This window comes from Lytechinus variegatus, chromosome 2 (assembly GCF_018143015.1).
Source record: "Lytechinus variegatus isolate NC3 chromosome 2, Lvar_3.0, whole genome shotgun sequence".
Classification (NCBI taxonomy): domain Eukaryota; kingdom Metazoa; phylum Echinodermata; class Echinoidea; order Temnopleuroida; family Toxopneustidae; genus Lytechinus; species Lytechinus variegatus.
This window is the reverse complement of record NC_054741.1, coordinates 17,028,658-17,049,977: the sequence shown is the minus strand read 5'-3', so window position 1 is coordinate 17,049,977 and position 21,320 is coordinate 17,028,658. Positions and strand designations below refer to the sequence as shown.

General features: G+C 35.1%; 1 protein-coding gene across 1 annotated transcript in view; it reads right to left on the bottom strand.

The window, feature by feature from the left end:
* The window catches only part of LOC121407462 (U3 small nucleolar RNA-associated protein 4 homolog), a 42,154-nt gene that overhangs the window by 10,923 nt on the left and 9,911 nt on the right, over positions 1 to 21,320 (bottom strand). The window contains exons 8-11 of the mRNA XM_041598540.1: positions 19,884 to 19,990; positions 18,752 to 18,851; positions 17,187 to 17,251; positions 214 to 330 (exon numbers count right to left, since the gene is read on the bottom strand). Coding sequence (XP_041454474.1) covers positions 214 to 330; positions 17,187 to 17,251; positions 18,752 to 18,851; positions 19,884 to 19,990 — 389 coding nt within the window. The remainder of the gene's footprint in view (positions 1 to 213; positions 331 to 17,186; positions 17,252 to 18,751; positions 18,852 to 19,883; positions 19,991 to 21,320) is intronic.

Below are 21,320 nucleotides of genomic sequence, written 5' to 3'. Positions count from 1 at the left end.
ATTTCTAAAATGTTTTACCCCATCAGGATAGCCATGCTTAAGCCGTGGCAATAGTACGAAGCACTTACAATTACTTTCTATTAAGTACTTTTTTAAATGTTGCATACTAATACTATTGTTATTATTATTATCATTATTATGTTCTTTTTATCCCACATAAGTTTGTTGGTGGTTAAATCAAATATATGACTCCATTTCACTATTTGAACTCACCCTGTTTATTGACATTGGGTTGTGCGTGATATGATAGACTCTGATTTTTTCCACATCTGAATATGCTACCCATGTTCCACAGCTGCTGATGGTGCTGCATCGGATTTGTTCCATGCCCTGTATCAAAGATAAAAAGAAGAATCAAACTCCTTAAAGTTTTCAAGTTTTCCCTCTTTCAATTGAAATTTCAAAAAAAAAAATAGATTATTCAAATAGAAATGCAAGAATGAGATACATGACCAAATGTATGATTTTTTTTTCCTTGTTTTAAAATGAAACTCTCTCTCTGGCAACAGCCCTCCTGAACAGTTTCTTGTAAAGCATCAGTTATGTTCAGCTAAGACTGATAATCTTTATAATTAATATTAATGTTGGATATGCCTTTTGCCAGACAAATCTTCCAGTATGCACCTAATTAAGCATAAATGATTGATGATAATACAAAATACAGACGAGAGACATATGTAAAAGATAGGTAATAAAGTGATGAGAGAGTACTGTACATCTCGGTTCAATGGCCGCACGAATGTTGTATGACAAAATGGATAAGATACTTAAAGGGAAACTTCACCCTGACGTTAAGTTAGTTTTTTCAAAAGCAGAAAACTTAGAGAATGATACTGGTGAAGGTTTGATGAAAATACATCAAAAGGAAAGAGAGAGGGGCTTTTAAAATGATTCATTAGTGATGTCATATGTGAGTTGCTTTCCCAAACAGGTATATTATATGATATATATTCCATAAATTTCAATTTTTAATGAAAGAGGAACATGATATGAATTTTTCTTATAGAAGGGGGTGAAAAATTATTCGTCTGATGACATATCTCCCAACAAATATATGTGAATTCATTTATTTCTTTGAGAAAATGATATTTTGGGGGAATTTATATCACACAACGAAAAGAGGAGCTTCTCGTTTATAACGTCACTCCATGTTATCATTTTTAATAAAAAAAACATAGATGACAGCAGTTTCTACATCTAAGGTGAACATGTTCAAAACGGCTATTGACAGACGCTGGAAAATCCATCCAATGAAATTTTTACCTAACTTTTTTTTATATATCCAATGTGGCGAGGGGCAAATAAGCTGCAAGCATTACATCCAAGTAAATAAACCTTTATTAAGATAAGTACCAAACATAGATAATTTAGACAAAGGAAGAGCAAAACCTTGCTATACTGAAGTTCAGGAAAATATCAGAACTTCAAAAAAATGAATTATTTATCCATGGCTTTCCTTCTACAGAGACCCAGTCTAGACACAGCTTCCTGTCCAGCTGAATGAATTCAATGCCCAGTTCATAAAGACAGATCAGGGAGACTGATGAATCCCTTTAAGATTCAAGGTTTGAGATTAATCAAACACTCCCCGAAAGAATCAGATTTAAAGAGAAATGCCAGTAGTTGCACTAAACACTGATTACATGAGAAATTCTGTAAAACCAGGCTTAATTGTCAGAATATCATCGAGGATCTAGATCTGGTACAGTTACATAAACTGAACTTTGTGAAATCTTGAAATCTACGCTAAAAAATGTTCACAATGAAGATTACCAACACAGATAGGCACACGTGGGACAGTGTATTAATATTGCTGGAATAAAGACCCGACGGAAGTGACCGAATCCGCGCTTATTTCTCAGCAATTACACAATTGTTTCCAGAATCCTTTGGCACATATTTTCTATTCATACAAACAGACACTTGGGTGGTCATTATATTAGATTCTATCAAAAGTCATTTTAAGATTGTTACCAAAACTGGAATTTATCTCTAAAGAATCAAATGTGAAAAAATCATACCTTTTATAGATCACTGGTTTAAAACCCAGAGAGAGTTCCCACAAACAAAATTTAATTTCAAGATTGATTTTAAGATTGATAAATCCCCCCATCCTTCTCCACTCTCATTAAATACACCATCAAATTATTGATTTAGGCATGAACGAACAAAAAAAAATCATAATAACCAGAGGAATAGCAGTCACTGAAATACTAATGGTAATGTGAATTTACTTTTCACAGTTCGAAATGACTTTCCAAATGACTTATTTCACATAACTTATGGAAAATTTCTGACAATGAGGTGAAAATGTTTCTCTTTGTTCTTTTTGCTTTTATGACACTTTACTTTGAGACCACATTTCACTTTTTTTCCATCTTGGCTATATAAATCGATCACATGCATGGTCTGCTCAGCATGCTAAATTTGATTTTTCATTTGATATTCACAGACACCATCAGACATCTCCTCCCTTTTAGATATTCAGTCTGTATTTCCTCAGTAACAAAATATTCAATTGTCTGCATGTAAATGAATAGGGCGATCTCACTGGGCAAATACTGTGATCAAGTAAAACAACCCCCCATTACGAGCTGCATGCATTATGCATTTCATCTCCCCTCTGTCCACTTTAGGCATTCTCACACCAGCCCTGTACCAAAAATACCCTCAAACTATGAGAATGGGTTCCGGCCTCAAATACCCAATAATATATCTGCACATCCACACATCCCTGAACTTGACAAAGTTTCTTCATTTAATCTCCCCTAAGTCCACTTTAGGCATTCTCACACCAGCCCTGTTCCAAAAATACCCTCAAAGTATGAGATCTGGTTAAGGCCTCAAATACCAAATGATTTATCTTACGCCTTAACACTGCCCTGAACTAGACAAAGTTTTTGTTATAAAGCAGCCTAATGGCTCTCACACAGCATAAGACTGTGGTGTCAATTGGCGTTCATAGAAGACTATATACTCTTGCATTAAATGCTATTCAGTACCTGTTGGTGTTATCAGAACACCTTTGGTTAATTGCTACTCTAATTCTCTTCTGTGTTGATATCTTGGGTGTAATTTCAACACCCTGTGGTGGTGATGGTTATCCAGGAACTCAAGGTGGTGTCAATTTTAACACCAACGTTTTTACGGTGCACATCACTATACAAGGCATACACATTCTCCATGCTTCACATAATAACATTCTCCTAATTTGCAACCATATTGGAAAATCTCTCAAAGTTTTTATAACTTTGAAAAGATTGCACATATTTTCTTTCAGAAATATCAAGAGTACCTACCTGCTAGACTAGATCTTTATTCTTTTTTAAAGTCAGTTAGGTGTTAAAAGCACCTTGGTGACAGAGATAACCCCCTAAAATCACGCAATCTATTCCTTGTCTTGGTCTTTTTTTTATAGTTGGGTGGGTGTTAAAGCATCTTGGTTACAGACATAACCCCTGAAATCATGCAATCTATTCCTTGTCTATCTGTTGTGACTTCTGGGAAATCAGAAGTAATAATATCTGCTATGACAAACGCCACTCTACCCAACTAGAATGACATTATGCAGGGTTCAGAATGGAGCCAAGTTTAAAGAGAAAGTTCGGTTTTGGGGTAGAGATGCCACTTTTCATTTTTCTAAAATGCCTATTCCATGTTCTACAGTGGCATGTACAAAATATTTTAAGCAAAAGTCTTTGAAAAAACTTAAGTTTTCATGTAGACAAAGCATGAAAAACAAGTAGAGCGCCTCTGGCAGTCTCACCTGCATTATGCGATTCAATATAGCAGCAGTGCTGACTTTGAAAACTACTATAAAATAAATATTTACAAAAAATACCATTCATATGATGATATAATACTATGTTTGTTGACCCTAAATGATATTTGACCTTGATCATGTGACCTTAGACTTGTCAGTGATACTTAATTACCCCTATGTCCACATTTCACAAACTTTGAATGTTATGACAGCAATTTAATAATTACCTTCAAATTGGCAAAGATCATTGACCTTAAATGACCTTTGACTTTGGTCATGCGACCTGAAGCTCGCAAGAGATGTTCAGTGATAATTGATTACTCTTATGTCCAAGTTTTATGGATCAGATCCATAAACTTTAAAGTTATGATGGTAATTTAACTAATATCCAAAATTTGAAGTTCATTGACCCTAAATGACCTTTGACCTCGGACATGCGACTTGGAACTCAGTCAGAATGTTCAGTTATACTTGATTACCCTAATGGCCAAGTTTCATGAACTAGGTCCATATACTTTCGAAGTTGTGACAAAAAAAAAAAAAATAACCTTCAGTTAAGATTTTTATGTTGATTCCCCCAACATGGTCTAAGTTTATTGACCCTAAATAACCTTTGACGGTTGACCTTAGTCATGTGACCTGAAAATCAGGCAGGATGTTTAATAATACTTAATTAGCTTCATGTCCAAGTTTCATGAACTAGGTCCACATACTTTGTAAGTTATGCTGTCATTTCAAAAACTTAACCTTTGGTTAAAATTTGATGTTGAAGCTGTCGCCGTCGGAAAAGCGGCGCCTATAGTCTCACTCTGCTACACAGGCGAGACAAAAAAGACACATAACAATGTCAAGAGGTTTGCAGGGGCAATTTCCCCATTTTTTCAGTTTTGTTTTACTGGACTTTCCGTGGAATTTCATAACTTTCACTGTATCACAACAGCAAAATTAACAATATTGACTCACTGCATTTTTACAATATACCTTATTCCACTTTGATATCGACCATTTCAAGCATAGACAGGAATGAAAATTTCAGGATACAATTCTCATGTATCATTTCCTGATGTACGATACTCTTGTCAAATATATATATATATAAAAGAAATGTAGAATAGGCAGAAGAAGGTGTTGAGTCAGTAATGCTCTTCTACTAGTTTGCTTTATACTCCCTATCTATATGCATCTAGACTAATTCCTCCCAGAGCGACTTCACCTAAGATGAATGAACATATCATGAGAGTATTTCATAAAGCACCTTGTCAGTGATTTTAACTGACAAATTTGCTAAGGGCCAATCAGATCCAAGGATTTCAGTAGCTTATAACAACCGTCACTAAAAGTCTGTTTCATGAAATGCTCCTCAGAACATCCATAAGAAGCAGCTTTGAAGGGTATCCACTATCGTGCCTCAAGTCTTTTGAGGGAGAATGAGAAAGCGAACAATCTTTTGAGTAGTTCTGATTCAAAGCCAACCTCTGTAGTGACTGTTCAGACATGGTATGATAAGATGCCCCATCATGGTGCACAATATCAACTCTCAAATAAAAGGGATTTATGGATAAAAGTGAACAAGTAAACTCATCATTTTAGACATTAAATTTACTTTGAGAAATTTAATTGTTTAAGCGCCGTTTCATATTCTTCCGACTATGGTACAGTCTCAAATTACTCAATTTTTTTCTATAGCAAGAATTTGAATTGAAATAGAAGCTGTTGTAATGTCCAGTAGATGAGGCAACTCATTCATCCCTTCATTGAAGTGTTCCTTTGTCTTATGACCAAACTTCACTAGCTGCTGTGAGCAACAACTCAAATACAAAATTCTTTAAAATCAAGGGAAGGGGTGTTTGACCATGACTTTCTAAAGAACACAGATTGGTGTATCATAAAGCCGTTTGTAAGTTAAGAGCGACTTTAAGAACGACTGGTGATCATTTCTTGTGGTAAGTGGTATACACCAAAATATTCATTGGCGGTGGCTTAGCGCGTACGAAGGTTCAACAGTCGTTCTTAAAGTCGCTCTTAACTTATGAACAGCTAATAATAAAAGCACTTCCTGATCTGAAAGTAAAATATTTTTCCCACTGCTGACACGAAACCAAAACACGAAAGTAGAGCAAATAATTAGAAGCAGTCTCATGTTCACTGTGTAATTTTCTGTCCATTGATTTGTCATTTTGATGCTCCCTGGGAAATCTTAAGAATGAAGGATCTGCTATAATTGTAATTTCTTGGGTTTACATTAAATCTGCAATTTTCACTCCCTGACAAGATTTTCACTTCAACAAATCTTGCATGGTAAAAAAAGATAAAATAAAGAAAAAGCATCTGTTGCCTGTGTAGCCTAGAGCTGAAGAAAATGACATCTTTCCAGGGAGTTTGGGATTACAGGTAATGAAGAGTAGTGAGAGTTTAAGGCCAATTATCATCAAAATGATTGAAAAAATGGACTCATATTGCATTGATTCCTAGAAAAGTATTCGCACCAAACATTATTTAACATCCAAATCACCTGATAATGACTTTTATTCTGAGTCATAGTCATGACTGACCAACATCACACCCATATGCTCAACAAGACGAGTGAAACTCTCTTATAAATTTCTTGAGTTACTAATTTGGAAGACAGTGACAGTGTGAGCGGAAGGAAAACCCAGCTGATGGAACGATCTTCCCCAAGTCTCAATGTCTCGGTAATGAAAACATATCTGGTAACTTCTGGGAGTCCCTGGGGATTGACTGTGAGGCGCGATTCTTTGGAAAATTGGAGGAAGTGAGGCGATCCAGAGGAACAGAAAGGAACAGGGAAAGGAGTGCTCCTCCCCAATCTCTTGCCCGTCAAAGGATACATCACAATAGAACAGGGGTTTTTGTTTATCAGGACACACAATCTATCTGTTGTCTTGTCTTGGTGGAATCGCTTACGGTGCTTCAATCCATCAACACGAATGCCTGCTGCAGGGTGGGGGGATGGCTGATAAACCAATGGCTGATGTCTTGATCACTTTCTATCCTTACAGGTACAAGGAATTCTAAGGATAAACTCGCTACATTCATGATTAAACTTTCCTCTCCTGTGAGATGGATGTATTTAAAGGGCAGGTCCACCCCAGAAGAGAGAAAAATCAAACAAGCATAATGCTGAAAATTTCATCACGGTATAAAGTAAGAAATTTGACGCACTTGAGTGCGTTAAGTTTCACTTAATAATTTTCACAGTACAGTTAAATGCACAACAAAGAGATAGGCAAATGAGAGAGTTGATGATGTCACTTACTTCTTCTATTGTATTTTATTATATGAAATATAGAATATTTCAATTTTTACAAATTTGATGATGATGAAACTAATCTTTGACCAACAGTCGATGGCAACAATGGCAACTGCACCTTTTCAGGGAGAAATCAAACTTTGGTTTCAATTCTGATATATTCTGAAATATTAGAATATTTCATATTTCATTTCATGAAATATAAAAGAAATAGTGGATGATGTCATCATAGGTTCTCACATTTCCATACCACCAAGGTTTATACTGTTACGTGAAATTAGGTAAAATGTTGAAACTTTCTAATTTTACATATGATTTGATCACATATTCAGTGTTAACTGTTATGCTAGTTTTATTTTTCTCTTTTCATTTAAATCCACTTTTTTTTCTGGGGTGGACTTACTCCTTAAAGGAGGCTCTCAAAGTTAAACACTTCATTTTTAAACGGGCTTGCAAAGTCCTTCAGAAGCACACATTTTTTTTAACCTTGATGGTTTCATAAAAAAAAAAAATTTGTCTCAAATTCCCAGTGCGTACTTTAATAAAATCAGAATTTTCTATTGTCATAATAATAATACATATGATTTATATAGCGTCTTTTCCATTTTGATTAAATGCTCAAGGCGTTTAGAAGAGAACTAAGAAAAGTACAAGAAATGGTAAATTACAAATAAGGAAAAATGTCTGTCTTCAAACCTTTCATAATTAGTATCTTTCTCATTGATATGCACCTTTTTATGGTCGTTGCTGGCAATGCAATAGGGAATGTAATTCTATTAAGGCACAACCTGTGATCAATAGAATAAGGTGATAAATACACTTTTGATGGTCTAACTCCTATGAAAATAAATTTCACACTTTTTCATTCAATCATAAACAATTTTCATTGAAAAAACATGCAATTCATCAACAAGGAAAGGTTCTCTATAAGTTCTTAAAAAATGTTGGAAATCACGGCCCCGTCTTAATACAAAGAGTTGTGATTGATCCAATCAACCACGACTATGGGCGGCCAGCAACGTCAACATCTAAAATGCAAATTTGTTCAGAAAATTTCCAGGTATGATGTATATTCATACATTCATCATTCTCTTGAAGATTCAATGTGATTCTCTTTGTTTACTAAGATTGTGTAAATTTCCTGTAGAAAAAATGATGGTATGTATGGATTTCCGTACAGCTGAGATTGATTGGATCAATCATAACTTTTTGTAACATGGGGCCGAGCTGATCTGAGGAATAACTCTTCAAATCCTGTGTCTATAAAATGAAGCCTTTGTCCCATATTCTCAAATCCAATTTAATTCAGACCATGGTCTAAATTTGTGATCAAATTACGGGAAGATGAAAACATCAAAATTTTGTTTACGTTGTATACTAGTATTTTAAAATTAATCCTTTCATCATGCTTTAATGGTGGAGAGATATTCACTATTCCAAGACGGTTATGAATGTATTGGGCACCGTGTTTTAACAAGCCTTTATTGGGTTGAATTTGTGTCTTTTGTCCCATCTTAAAACCATGTTGTGTCTCATGTTTCTTTTCCAGTATTTCATCTCTTCACACTTCATTCTTAGGTTTACCAAGAAGAATTATTCCGCCAAGTCATTCTCCTGTCTACATCATCCGTCAAGAGCCGCAGGACGTCCAAAATTTGTCTTCCAAGATACACCTAGCTAGTTGCTGCTGGCTGGTGATGTGAGTGATACCAACCTAATATCATTAGTTTCCTTTTGACAAAACATTACAATAGCGAAGTACCTGGTTGCGATAAAGCTTGAACTGATAGAAAGCTTACCAACTGATGAAAATGGACGTTTCGTCATGATGGGAGAAACTGCTGAAGGCGAGAGTATCTATCGACTTGTCTCGGCAATGTACATACTGGATACAAAGCTTTTTCTGTCTCATGGTTGCTTTGAGAAAAATGTAGTTTTCCTTTTTGGAATAGAGGACGGGGGTGGGGGAGGGGTCTGATGCATGAGTTTTAAGGGTTATTTTACCCTACATACTGTATCTATGTATAATAAAGTAAAGGAGCATTGACTATTTAGCCATGCAGTAGCGTGAGATACAGACCCCTTTTTCAGTCACTTCAACTATATTGTGAATTCTTGGTACAATACAAGGAATTGTTAGTGCAATTCAGGACTCTCGCTAGCTGTTGCTATTGTACCATATTGTCATAAAATATAGACATAATAGACAAAAATTAATTTATATAGCGTACAGCATCTTCTATATAGAAATTATCTAGTCATAATCTATTCAAAGGCAAACTGTCACCTCACCTGGGTTGAGTGCAGTACAATGTAGATCAATTTATTGCTGAAGGAAATTACACCATGGCTAGGATTTGAACCTACAACTCCCTGTTAAAAAGTCTGGAGACTATTCCACCAAGCTTCTATGATCCAGAATAATAGTAGGTTTTCCATGATTTAACATGACACAATCAATCTATATTCTTAATTGAAAATTTAGCTGAGTAGCATTAGAAATAAATCTCTCCATTATTGAAAAACACATGACTTTCACAGATGGCAAGAATGTAATAAGAATCAGAGAACTGTCACCTCTTATTAATCATGGTTAATCTTAAATCAATCTAAAGAGAGAATCAGAGAATAACTTGCATTCAATCAGAGACAAGTGGCAGGGTATTTGGATGGTGATCTGAGGGGGGGGGGGGAGACGACCAAATTTTGATATGTTTTAAATTCTCATTAAAATAATAGAGGTATTAACAGAATTATATAACCAAGGCCTCTCCTATTATATTCTTCTTTCTCCTTTTTCTTCTTGTCTTTTCTCTTTTTTCCTTTTGTTTTTGTTTTTACACCACACTGAGAATCAGGGGGGAGGGGTACTCCTGTGCTGACCACCCTCCCCTGTGGTGCTATGAGAAATTGTGTATTAGTTTGAAAAAGACCAGTCACTCGATCAAAATGATATGCTTAATTTGCTCATTTCTCAGCAATCACATTTTCAACTAGAAACCTGACTCATAGTGAAGTTCTTGGTCATGTTTGGTCATGATCATTTTATAGGACTCTGTTTCAACTCATTTGAGATCAATACCAAAGCTGAAAATGTTTTCAAAAAAGCAAGCGACTGTGACAGGAATCACTGCTCCATTTGGACAGTTAATGGCAGATTAATCTTCAATCAGCAAGGGAGCGAAAATGATGGATGAAAATTTATTAGCATTTACATATATCATCAGCCGCTACTATTGAGGTTGGATGAAATACGATCCGTGGAAAAAATGAATAATGCAGAATCATATGGACAGTCTGTCGTTGGTGGAGGGAATAAATGTGAGCCCTACTTTTCTATTTTTCTCACCCAAATCAATGTTTGTCTGTAAAACTTTGCCAGAGGGAGATTAAGTAATTGATTTAAGTGTCATTGTCCTCCATCATGCATGCATATATACATGTTCACATACAGTGTGTATCAATAAAAAGCTTACACATTGAAAAATTCCCCCTAATTGAAAAAAAAATCAACATGGGGATAATTTTTTTTACATATACACAACTGTATTCCTAGGCTTTGGTCACATATACAGGATAAAAGTATAATTTTTGACAGAATCCTTCGAATGAGTGAGCACTGTCCATTTTTGTAAAGCTCACAGAAATCAATTCATGCAAAACTGATGATTTTCCTGTTGTGTCAATGGGAAGAGGAGAAAAAAAAACAAAAAACAAAGGGACAGTGCTGTATATATATCTTTTTATTTTGGGGGGCACTTTGGGTCAATGGAAATAAAACAATTACATTGTAACATTTAATAACAACTTTACTACCCAAAGGGACAGTTTAAGTCTAGTTAAACATTAACTTTAGGTTCAGAGCTGCCAACCTGAAAAAGAACATTTCAGTATTTTTAATGCTGAAAATCAGAAACTTTAGAAATCAGTATTTTGCATGAAACCATCAGTATTCTTCTTATTTTTCAGTACTAAATACTGAAAATTTGTACTACTTGGCAGCTCTGTAGGTTGCTTGTACCAGCTGGATCCGAGGACATAAAATAAAACAAATTAATGTAAACACAAGTTCATTTCAGACATCTCCAGCATTTATCTTTAAGTTTTGTCATTTAAATGGGGAGTAAGGGAGTTACATTTCATACTTTATGTCGTGCTCGTTTTTCCTCACTTCCCAAGGCATGAAACAGAATTTAAAAAAAACAAAAAAAGGCCTATTGTTTCATGTGAATCACTGCTTCTTGTAAAGCAGATAGCATCACAATGGTCTTGGTGTGTGTGTGAGAGAGAGAGGGCTAGGGGCGGGCAGTGGCACTCAAAGGAGTGTTTTGGCTAAAGGTAGCAAGTTAAAAGCAAGTTAGATTAGAAAGGAAAATCTAAAATCAATCCTCTTTATTAGCTAAAGTCCATGCACTCTTTATGATTAACGTCTACTTTTATTCATATATCTTTTTTCAAGTTTTGCTTAAATCATTATTTATGAATTTTTTTACAATTTCCTGTAGACTCTTCTCGATATTGGATTATCAATGAACTGTTCTCAAGCATTTGCATATGATTACTGAAAGAAATGAAATTACAACAAGAAATAGATTTCAAAATGTATGAGTCAGACAGCAAACCGCATCTTTGTACCATGATTGGTGAAAAGCAAAATGATTTGGCTTTATACATGTGGACTGTGGTTTTCCAGCGTTAATGCACTTCCCGTCCTTTTCTTTCTATCTCTGCCTCTGTCTTTTCCCCTTTTTCCTGCACTCCCACTCTTCCAACCTACCCCTCTCTATGTCAATTTCAATTTCTCTAAATTTATTACTCTTTATCTATCAATTTCTATGTCTATGGCTTTGTCCCCCCTTCCCTCCCCTTTCCTCTCTCTCTCTCTCTCTCCCTCTATCTGTCTCTCTCTTGTTCTCTCTCTGGCAATAGAAGAGCCATAATTAGAGGAAGAACAAAGTGAAATCAGATCTGATCATAAAACAATATTAACCAATTTTTGTTCATATCTGATGAGTCACACATCAAAAACATTTTGTGCTCTGTCTTCGGTCAGTGAACCTTCGATCAGCGCCCGACAGGCAGCACTCGGGGAAAAAGGAGATGAAATTAAATAAAATTGGAGAGGATGAGCCCAAAGACATGGGGAAAGGAAAGAGAAGAAAAATGGGGGAATCATTAATTCTCCAAGCACTCTTGATAATAATTGGGGAATGCAAAATGAACACAGTTAACAACTATTGACCCCCCTCCTCCCGCACACATAACAAACATACAGTGTGTCTCATTTTAACTTAAGTTCAGCACGTTACATTGGGAAGTAATGACAACATAAAAGATAAAATGCCAAGAATACACATTACTTACATTAAAAAATAAGAGATAGAGACATTATTCTGATTTGCAATACAGCAAGGAATTAAAATTGCTGCTGGCCCCCATTCAATTGGAACCTGGATTTGCTGGGAAAGGCTTAATAATGAACATAGATCTTTTTCATAGGCTGCGCTCAATCTCTACTTTTTACCCTCAAAACACAATTTTAAGGGTATTTACTTGTAGTACAAAACCATGGTTGCGTTCAATCAAGACTTTCTGATTTTAGAAGCGCAGTTTTCAAAGATTATTATTATGAAACACCTAGTTTTGATTTGTGATTGAGATTCTAGACTAAGAAATTTGACTGAACAGTGAACACACCCCATAGATGCTCTAGAGATCAGCTAGCTCCATCACCACTTACATCCTCATCCTTTAATTCAAGATATATTGTAGCCTGAAGGAATAATGACTGCAGCAATTATTAGCTCCATGTTGGTTAACATCTTGGCAGTTGTTCCTCGACATGGAAGATTGTACCACATGGCTCAAGAGACCATTCTTAATGAATAAAATCATGATATCTCTCTCTCTCACTCACTTTATCTCATTTCCTTTCTCTTTTCACTTCTTCTTCTCTCCCCCTCTTTTCCCCTCTCTATTTCTCCCCCGCCCTTTCTATCTCTTTTCTCAATTTTTATCTCTCTTTTGCACTTTGTCTGTGTTTCCTATGTGCCTCTGTCTCTTCTCAATCTATCTTCGGTCTGTTTCTCAGCACTTTCACCAACTATCTGTATATATTAATATAGCATAATAATACATGTAGTGATGATATTTTTATATACAGTGACAATAATGATATAATCTATAATTATATAATTTACAGTGCTTATGCCTTATTTTCCGTATGTCAGATGTCTTACATTAACATTAGAACTATATTTTAAAAACATAATTCCATATTTATTTCTCAATGTGAACCTTCCACTAACGATTTTATTTCATATCCCACTCTCAACCTTCTTCACAACTTATAGATTTGTGTATTGAATTTAGTGCATGTAATTCAGTTATCATTACCATATTATTATAGCTTTTATTTATAAATATCTTTGGAATTTATTTTGTAACGTGCTCTCATCTATAATTACCTTGTAAGTGCAATATACCAACATCAATTTAAATTGTTACTTTACATTTTTTGACTATTTCATTTCACTTATGTAACTATGAAATTTATGTTTACATTGTACATGTTTACATTGTAATCTTTGTTTGTATCAGTCTCCCGACTGTTTTAACAAGGAAGTATTTTGTACAATAAACCGAAATGAATGAATTCACATGAGATAAGGATTTATATGACAATTCAGATGCAATCGCCAGTTATATGATACGGTAATCATATGGAAGCATTTTCATAGAGAACTCATGTTGATAACACAGTGCGAACGGCAGAATAATGCGATATGCTTTTTACAGAATAAATGCTCATTGAGCAAAAAAAAATAGCCCTTGAAATGAAAGATTTAGCCCCCCAAAACCAACAATCACCACAAAACAACCCCTAAATGATATAAATTATTTCATATCATGTCTCACATACTATCACTATAATGTGTAGAACGGATTTACATCTATTTGGTTCTTAAAATCACACATACTGTAGTATCCCTGAGAAAATGAACATATTGGACGGCTTGTATTCTTAGTGGCATAAAGTAATAACAACCACTGATTATTATCGCAACTGTCTCCAGCAAAGGGCAATACAACAAAGGTCTGAACTTTTACAGACATGTATTCTCAACTGCTAATGGCAAATACTGCTTCATATCAAAGACCCTTTTCCCATCCATTTTTCCTGAGCTGGTTTCTATCAAACCAGCTCACAAAATCAGATTAGAGGATTGCTTCGCCTCCGTTTCATCACCATTTCCTGGGGGCCGTTGCATAAAAGTTTATAGTAAGTCTGCCATCCATTGGTATCTTTAATGAAATTCTTGATTCTGATTGGCTGTTGAGAATTTTTGCCATGGTAATTACCATTTGGATGGCAAATTTACTATGGTAACTTTTATGAAATGAGGCCCTAACTAAGCTTGTTCCCAGAACCACTTCATGTAAAGTGGTCCAGTTGCTAAGGGAATGTTCCCAGTGGGGTCACATGTTTTGTGCAAAATTTGCAACCGCAGCATCTGCATCATCACCATATTCTACATACATGTACACATGTATCATGTGTACCGGGTAGGCTCGCGCAACAAACACGCACTATAAAACTACCGGGTGAAGACCGCTTCCTGAAGAGCGGTTGCATCCCCATCTATGACTAAACCAGTTTAACGAGGCAAAGCGGTCTTGAAAACCACATCAAGAGGTGGGTGGTGTTCGAAAATGGTTTGGAAGATCATTTTATAAGATTGCTTTAAGATCTCTTTGAGTGTTCCCATTACATGATAAAGTCAACTGGTTTGCACTCAACTGGTTTGCACTGAACGGGTTCATGAAAGTAAATGAGAATAGGGTCTATGTCTCTAGAGCCATACAGTGTTGAATGAGAGAGTTTGTAGAATGCTACATCAACATGTGCCCAAACGCAAGCAGCTACTCCTTCATGTTTTTCAAACATTATCCCATGTTCTGTGGAAGCGCATTGCCATCTGTCTGTTTGTTTTTCCATATCGTATGACACTTGTGGAAGCATACACTGGGTTCATCAGGCAACTATTTTTTTTCACCATGATAAATTCACGGAGGTCAAAGTGTTTGGAACATGACTGCATTGGATCTGATATTTGTTGAAAGGAATCATCTTTGAGAGCACAAATGTGAAATCCTGAAATTTTGTTTTATGATTTTGCAGAACTGTGATCACTTTTGGTGTTTAAAGCACTTATATTTCATACATGGTTGCATTCAATGGATTATTTGCTGGTCACAAAATAAAAATAATTCAAAACCCAAACATGAAATGCTAAAAGAGAACATAAATAACATGATTCTGCTGATTCATTGCCACTTTAAATCATGGTGCTTAAACATTTATAATTCATACATGATTGCATTCAAGCAATTATTTGTTGGTGTTATTTTTCCCTGCACAGATGAATGAATAACAGATTGAAAGAATGAATAAATAAATAAATTAATAAATAAACAAATATATAAATAGATTAAAAAAATAAATAAATATATAAATAAATAAATAAATATATATATACATATATGAATAAAAAAGTACATGAAAAGATGAATGAATAAATCAAGTAATACCAAAATATCAAATAAATAAGCAAAGAAACAAACAAAATTTAGAGTCCAAGAAATACGACTGGATTCACAAGGTTGAGTAGAGAAATATGATCCTTAAATATACAGTTATTCCCCCCAAAATGAACAAGGCTTTGTTTTACACTGTTGAGAGAGATTCAGTGGGTCAAAGCATTACCTAGCCAAGTGTTAATTGGTTTTGAATGCACTCTCTCATTCAACCTCATCCTGGGGAGCGTTTCATGAAAGTGATTTGTTCGACAAGTCCTGTTTTATCCGACAGTTACCCTAGCAACAGTGCTTCTCAGCCAATCAAAATCAAGGAAAGTTGTCAGATCTGACAAACTGTCAGACAAAAATGTTGATGAAATGCTCCCCTGTTCTCAATTCTTTTGACATTTCACTTGTCTTTTGACCTTCCTGTTATACAGCAAATTATTTGTGCAGACTCACACCATAATGCACATCCAAGAAAACAAATGAACCTGGGGCCTGTTTCATAAAACCTTTTATAAAAACAGAATTTGCAATAGTAGTTAAAAGCTACTGAAATACTTCAATCTGATTGGCTGAGAGTACTAGTAAACTTGTAATAGAAATTGTGCAATTCTCTTGGCCCAATTGAGTTAACATGGGAAATGAGCCCACTGTGTGTGTATTCGCCATTCACACACTTCTCTATCAACAAACCTGATACTCCTGATGATGAACAGTCAAGATGTACACCCCCACCCAAAACATCCCACATCCTCACACCTTATCTACTCTTCACCTGCTTCGAGTTATCGTTTACATTCCTTTTAAGGACTTCAGCCAATCCCACCAAAGAAAACTCTCTCTCCTCTTACATCTGAGGCCGCCATCAATTACAAGCTTAACCGCTCACAATGCCGGTCTCCTGCGTTCTTTTGTTAATGTTGCATTTTATTATTATTAAAATTATATGCCCACACTTTCTTTTTCTAATTATGTATTATGTTTATATTGTATGCATTATGGATTATTTTGTATATTGCAAACAATGTATATATTTTTTATAATGTATTGTGAACGCAGAAATAAAAATAAAACAATCTACTATTACAACACCTTTTAATGTCAACTCCATTTCTGTAAATTTGAACCCTATAGCCTGTATTCTGAATTCCTCTTTAACTGATAGACCTAGGTCTAAGTTGGTGCTAAAATTATGAGAAGCAAACAATATCAGAACACTGCTTACATCGTATGATTCTTATGTCTAGGAAGACTTCTTTCTCAATGCTTAAATGGTAAAAAAAACTGGTTCACGTATTATTCTTACAAGGTTGAGAATGATCGGAGTGTAAAATAATCTGATAAATGGTACCTCTAGTCCTTATAGAGACCTGTGTCACAATTGGCTATCCATATTTAACCAGACCTTTAGACGAGAATATGTGCCTAATCCTTTCCATTCCTTTCTCATTGTGGATCAACTTTAAATTAAGAATAAAACTGATCAACGATAAATGCAATATGCTTTACAATCCTACATAATTTATACTTGTGGTGTAAAATATTTAAAATTTCTTCAAATCCTACCTTAGCCTTCAGTTCCAATAACTTCACTGGTTGTTCTGATAATGGTAATTGTTTGCCATCTTCATCTAAATTAAGGAAACAAACAACAAAAATATATCAAGTTGATGGCAAGTATTTATAAAATTAAGAAAAAATATTTCCATATTGTGTGAGCAAAGGATTAACATAAAAAGAGATAAAGGTGATGACAACTGACTTATCTCTGTTGCATTATTCAGTCATACACTGATGAAACAAGTGGAATACCTCTGGCGGTCTAACCTGCATCACGCGATTCAATATAGCAGCAGTGCTGACTTTGAAAACTAATAATATAAAATAATTATTCACCAAAAACACCATTCATATAATGACACAATACTATGTTCATTGACATTTGACCTAGATCATGTGACCTAAAACTTGTCAGAGATACTTGATTATGCCTATATCAACAATTTATACACTATATAAATAAACTTTGAAAGTTATAAAACCAATCTAATTATTACCCCAACATGGTCAAAGTTCATTGACCTTACATGACCTTTGACCTTGATCATGTGACCTGAAACTCGCACAGGATGTTAAGTGATACTCGATTACTCTTATGTCCAAGTTTCATGAGTCAGATCCATAAACTTTCAAAGTTATGATGGTAAGTCAACAGATACCCCAATTATGGCCAAAGTTCATTGACCTTTGACCTTGGTCATGTGACCTGAAATGCGCACAGGAAGTTCAGTGATATTTGATTACTCTTATGTCCAATTTTTATGAACTAGACCAATTTACTTTCAAAGTTATGATGGTAATTCAACAAATACCCCCAATTTGGCCAAAGTTCATTGACCCTAAATGACCTTTGACCTTGGTCATGTGACGTGAAACTCATGTAGGATGTTCAGTGATACTTGATTAACCTTATGTCCAAGTTTCATGAACTAGGTCCATATGTTTTCTAAGTTATGATGACATTTCAAAAACTTAACCTTAAAATGTTGCAAAGGATTACATGCATAATCTCAGTGTTTTCAAGATCAAATTTAACGGATAGTTTAGTTAAGACATTTACAATTCATCGTGCAATTGAGTCTCATTGGACTCTCACAGGAGCATTGAAGATCATATCAAACGTTGACATTCATTCTCAAAAATAAAGATTTTTATCATTTAAGACAATATCAAGCTTTGGTAAGTCAAAGACATGACCTCACACCTCGATAAATCGCCAATTCATCCACTGCCATCTCGTCCACTAACCACATGTTCTACCTTCATTTAGTCTATTCATTCCATCCATCAACATTTCGTCTAACAACCATTTGGGCCAGTCATCACTTTGTTTAATCACCAGTTGGTCTAATATTCGTTTGTATTTTAATTAATTTGCCAAATTAACACTTAGTCTAATTAGACCAAATGGTAATGGATTACATGGCTATTGGTCTACTGGTTATCAGACAAAATGGTGAGTGGATGAAATGGCAGAGCATGTGGATATTGGACGAACTGGCATTGGACCAAATGAAAATAAACCACCTCACACTTTGCTAGAGTAATTACTGTGTTTTTATATCACATACCTGAGGATGCCTCTGTGTTGCCTAGTTTCCACACCTCAAGGGAATGAGAATATTGCAAGAGAAGCATCCTGGCCTTGGGCGCCAAACAAACAATAGGCTTCTATAAGAGAGAAAAATATGAGACATGACAGAATGAACCTACATGGATCCTCAACTAAACACAGCCCATATTTTTGCCTCTGCCTTTGCCAGATGTAATTCACCATACACATTTCTGATACTTTATATGAAATGCCACATCAGATTGTCTCTCCACATATACATACATGAATTTGCATTGAAGTTGATCCCTTACTTAAACTGTTCTTTATTCAGTGCAAGGAAAAACCATTACCAGATGTATATTGACCTCCATGAGCTCTGACCTCAAACCCCCAGAAAAAACTTATCAGATCTCTGTTGCTCCTATATGTGCACAACAGACAAGTTTAGAGCTGATACATCAACCAGTTTTCAACCCTTATTTGATGCAATATGTTTGCAAACAATCAGCACTGCATTAAACAAAGAAAAAAATTATGAGTGGTAAATATCTTGAACAACCAAATTCACTACACCTGGGTAAGGGGTTTGAATTTACACATTATTTTGTGCTTGTACTTGACCAGAAATGGCTCAAGCATGTGATTTAATGTAAACATCCTCTTACATATTTCTCGCCTATCTTCATAAATTGTGATTTACTTCCAACTTTTGTAAGGGCTCAGTTATGCGAGAAAAAAAACAGTATGGCTGGACCATCTGAAAACATAATGCGACCTTTGACCTTCAGACCCTAAAATCTAATTGATCATTGTCCCTCCAATCATACATGAATCAAGTTTGAAGTTGAACTATAAAAAAAATCTGTGGTTATTCAGGAACACAATAATTTCATGGAAAAATTGACCTCTGCAACATTTGTGCTTTGACCTCATGACCCTAAATTCTAATCAGATCATTGTCATTCATATGTGCACACGAAGAATAAGTTTCAAGCCGATCCATCAAATGATTCTTAAGATATCGCAAGAACAAAAATGAGATGGAAGGATGACCTGAGAAGAAAATACCTTTAGAAACCACAAATGGTGGGTGGAGATATAAAGGAATAAACAAGGGGTGAATTGACTCAAGACAAGATAAGACTCACATGTGGGAAGCTGCGTATTCTGTGACGTAGTTGTGCCGCTGATTTACTTGGTTTGCCGACAGCTGTCTCAATGTCCACTGGATTTACTGCCAGTAGAGTATCCACACCTGTGAAATAGCAAACAAACCCTTGATATGTTAAAGGCCAAGTCCATTCAAACAAAAGTTGATTTGCACAATAGCGAAAAAACATAGAACTTCATATTTCATCAATTTCAGATAAAAAAAGAGGAAATTCTGACATTGTAAAGTTGTGCGTATAAGGTTAACAGGTTGCTTTTGTATGCATCCGGTTTTATGCCTGTTCTGTGTTAAATAATTTGATGTCATCATTCCGACAATTCCAACAATTACTATCCAATTTTCAATAAGATCAGTCAAACAAAAGCTTGGATCATGAATTTGCTACAATGATTCAAGAATTTCCATAATTATCATAATGAATATTTGAACAAATATTGGGACTGTATTAGTGTGTTGCAGAGCTCAAAATTGTTTACTATCAGAGCCTGACTAGAAATTTCTAAATTGTGTGTACACAGACCGGAGAATTAGAACATCAATTATGGGTGAATGGACATCATAGGCCTACAAACAAAAAAATCATATATTTTGATGCATTCATTTGACAGATTTTTTTTTTTAATGAACCCCTTCCTACATCAGAGCTGGTATTCTTAAACCGAAAGTATCTTATTTCAGTATTCTGTTGAAGAAAAATACTTAACCATCTTTGCTATTCAATTGCCCTTTTTGGCTAAGTATTTAACTTAAATCTAAGTCAGCCCCCTACCTGGCTCAACCCTATCTAGGCCAGGGGGGGGGCCTCAGAGGCCCCCCTCAACGAATCCCGCAATATTTTTGACACGCAAAATTTTTTTACTGCGCCGCTCGCTGACTTTTTACTTTCAAGTCTTGCACAACTTTTGAGACCAACTTTGCGTCACCCGGGTACATGGTTCTGAAATTACGCAACATTATGTAAGTGCATGTCAGACCGAAAATTGCTCAAAAACGTGATTTCGTGTACAAAGTCAATGCAAATTGTGTTTTCAACCAAAATTCATAAATGTATGATTATTTTTAGTTTTGCTGGTCTAAATATATTCATTTTATGCTTTTTATGATCACAGAAGAATCCGTAACAAACATCATTGAAAAAACAATGAAAAACAAAGAAATACATACGAAATTGCAAAAAACAATATAATACATAAGAAAATGGTTTGATATCGCAATTTTTTCATGTACACTTGCTAAGAACACCACAAAGAGTTTCTATACCAAAAATAAGTACATTTGGAGCGTTATTTAGGGAGTTAGAGGAAAAAGTATGATTTCGCATACTAATTACGCATAAATTAGCATAATCACTTAATAGCGATTCGCATGAAATAAATTACTATGCAATCTTGTAGATTATGTCCCAGGCAACCCG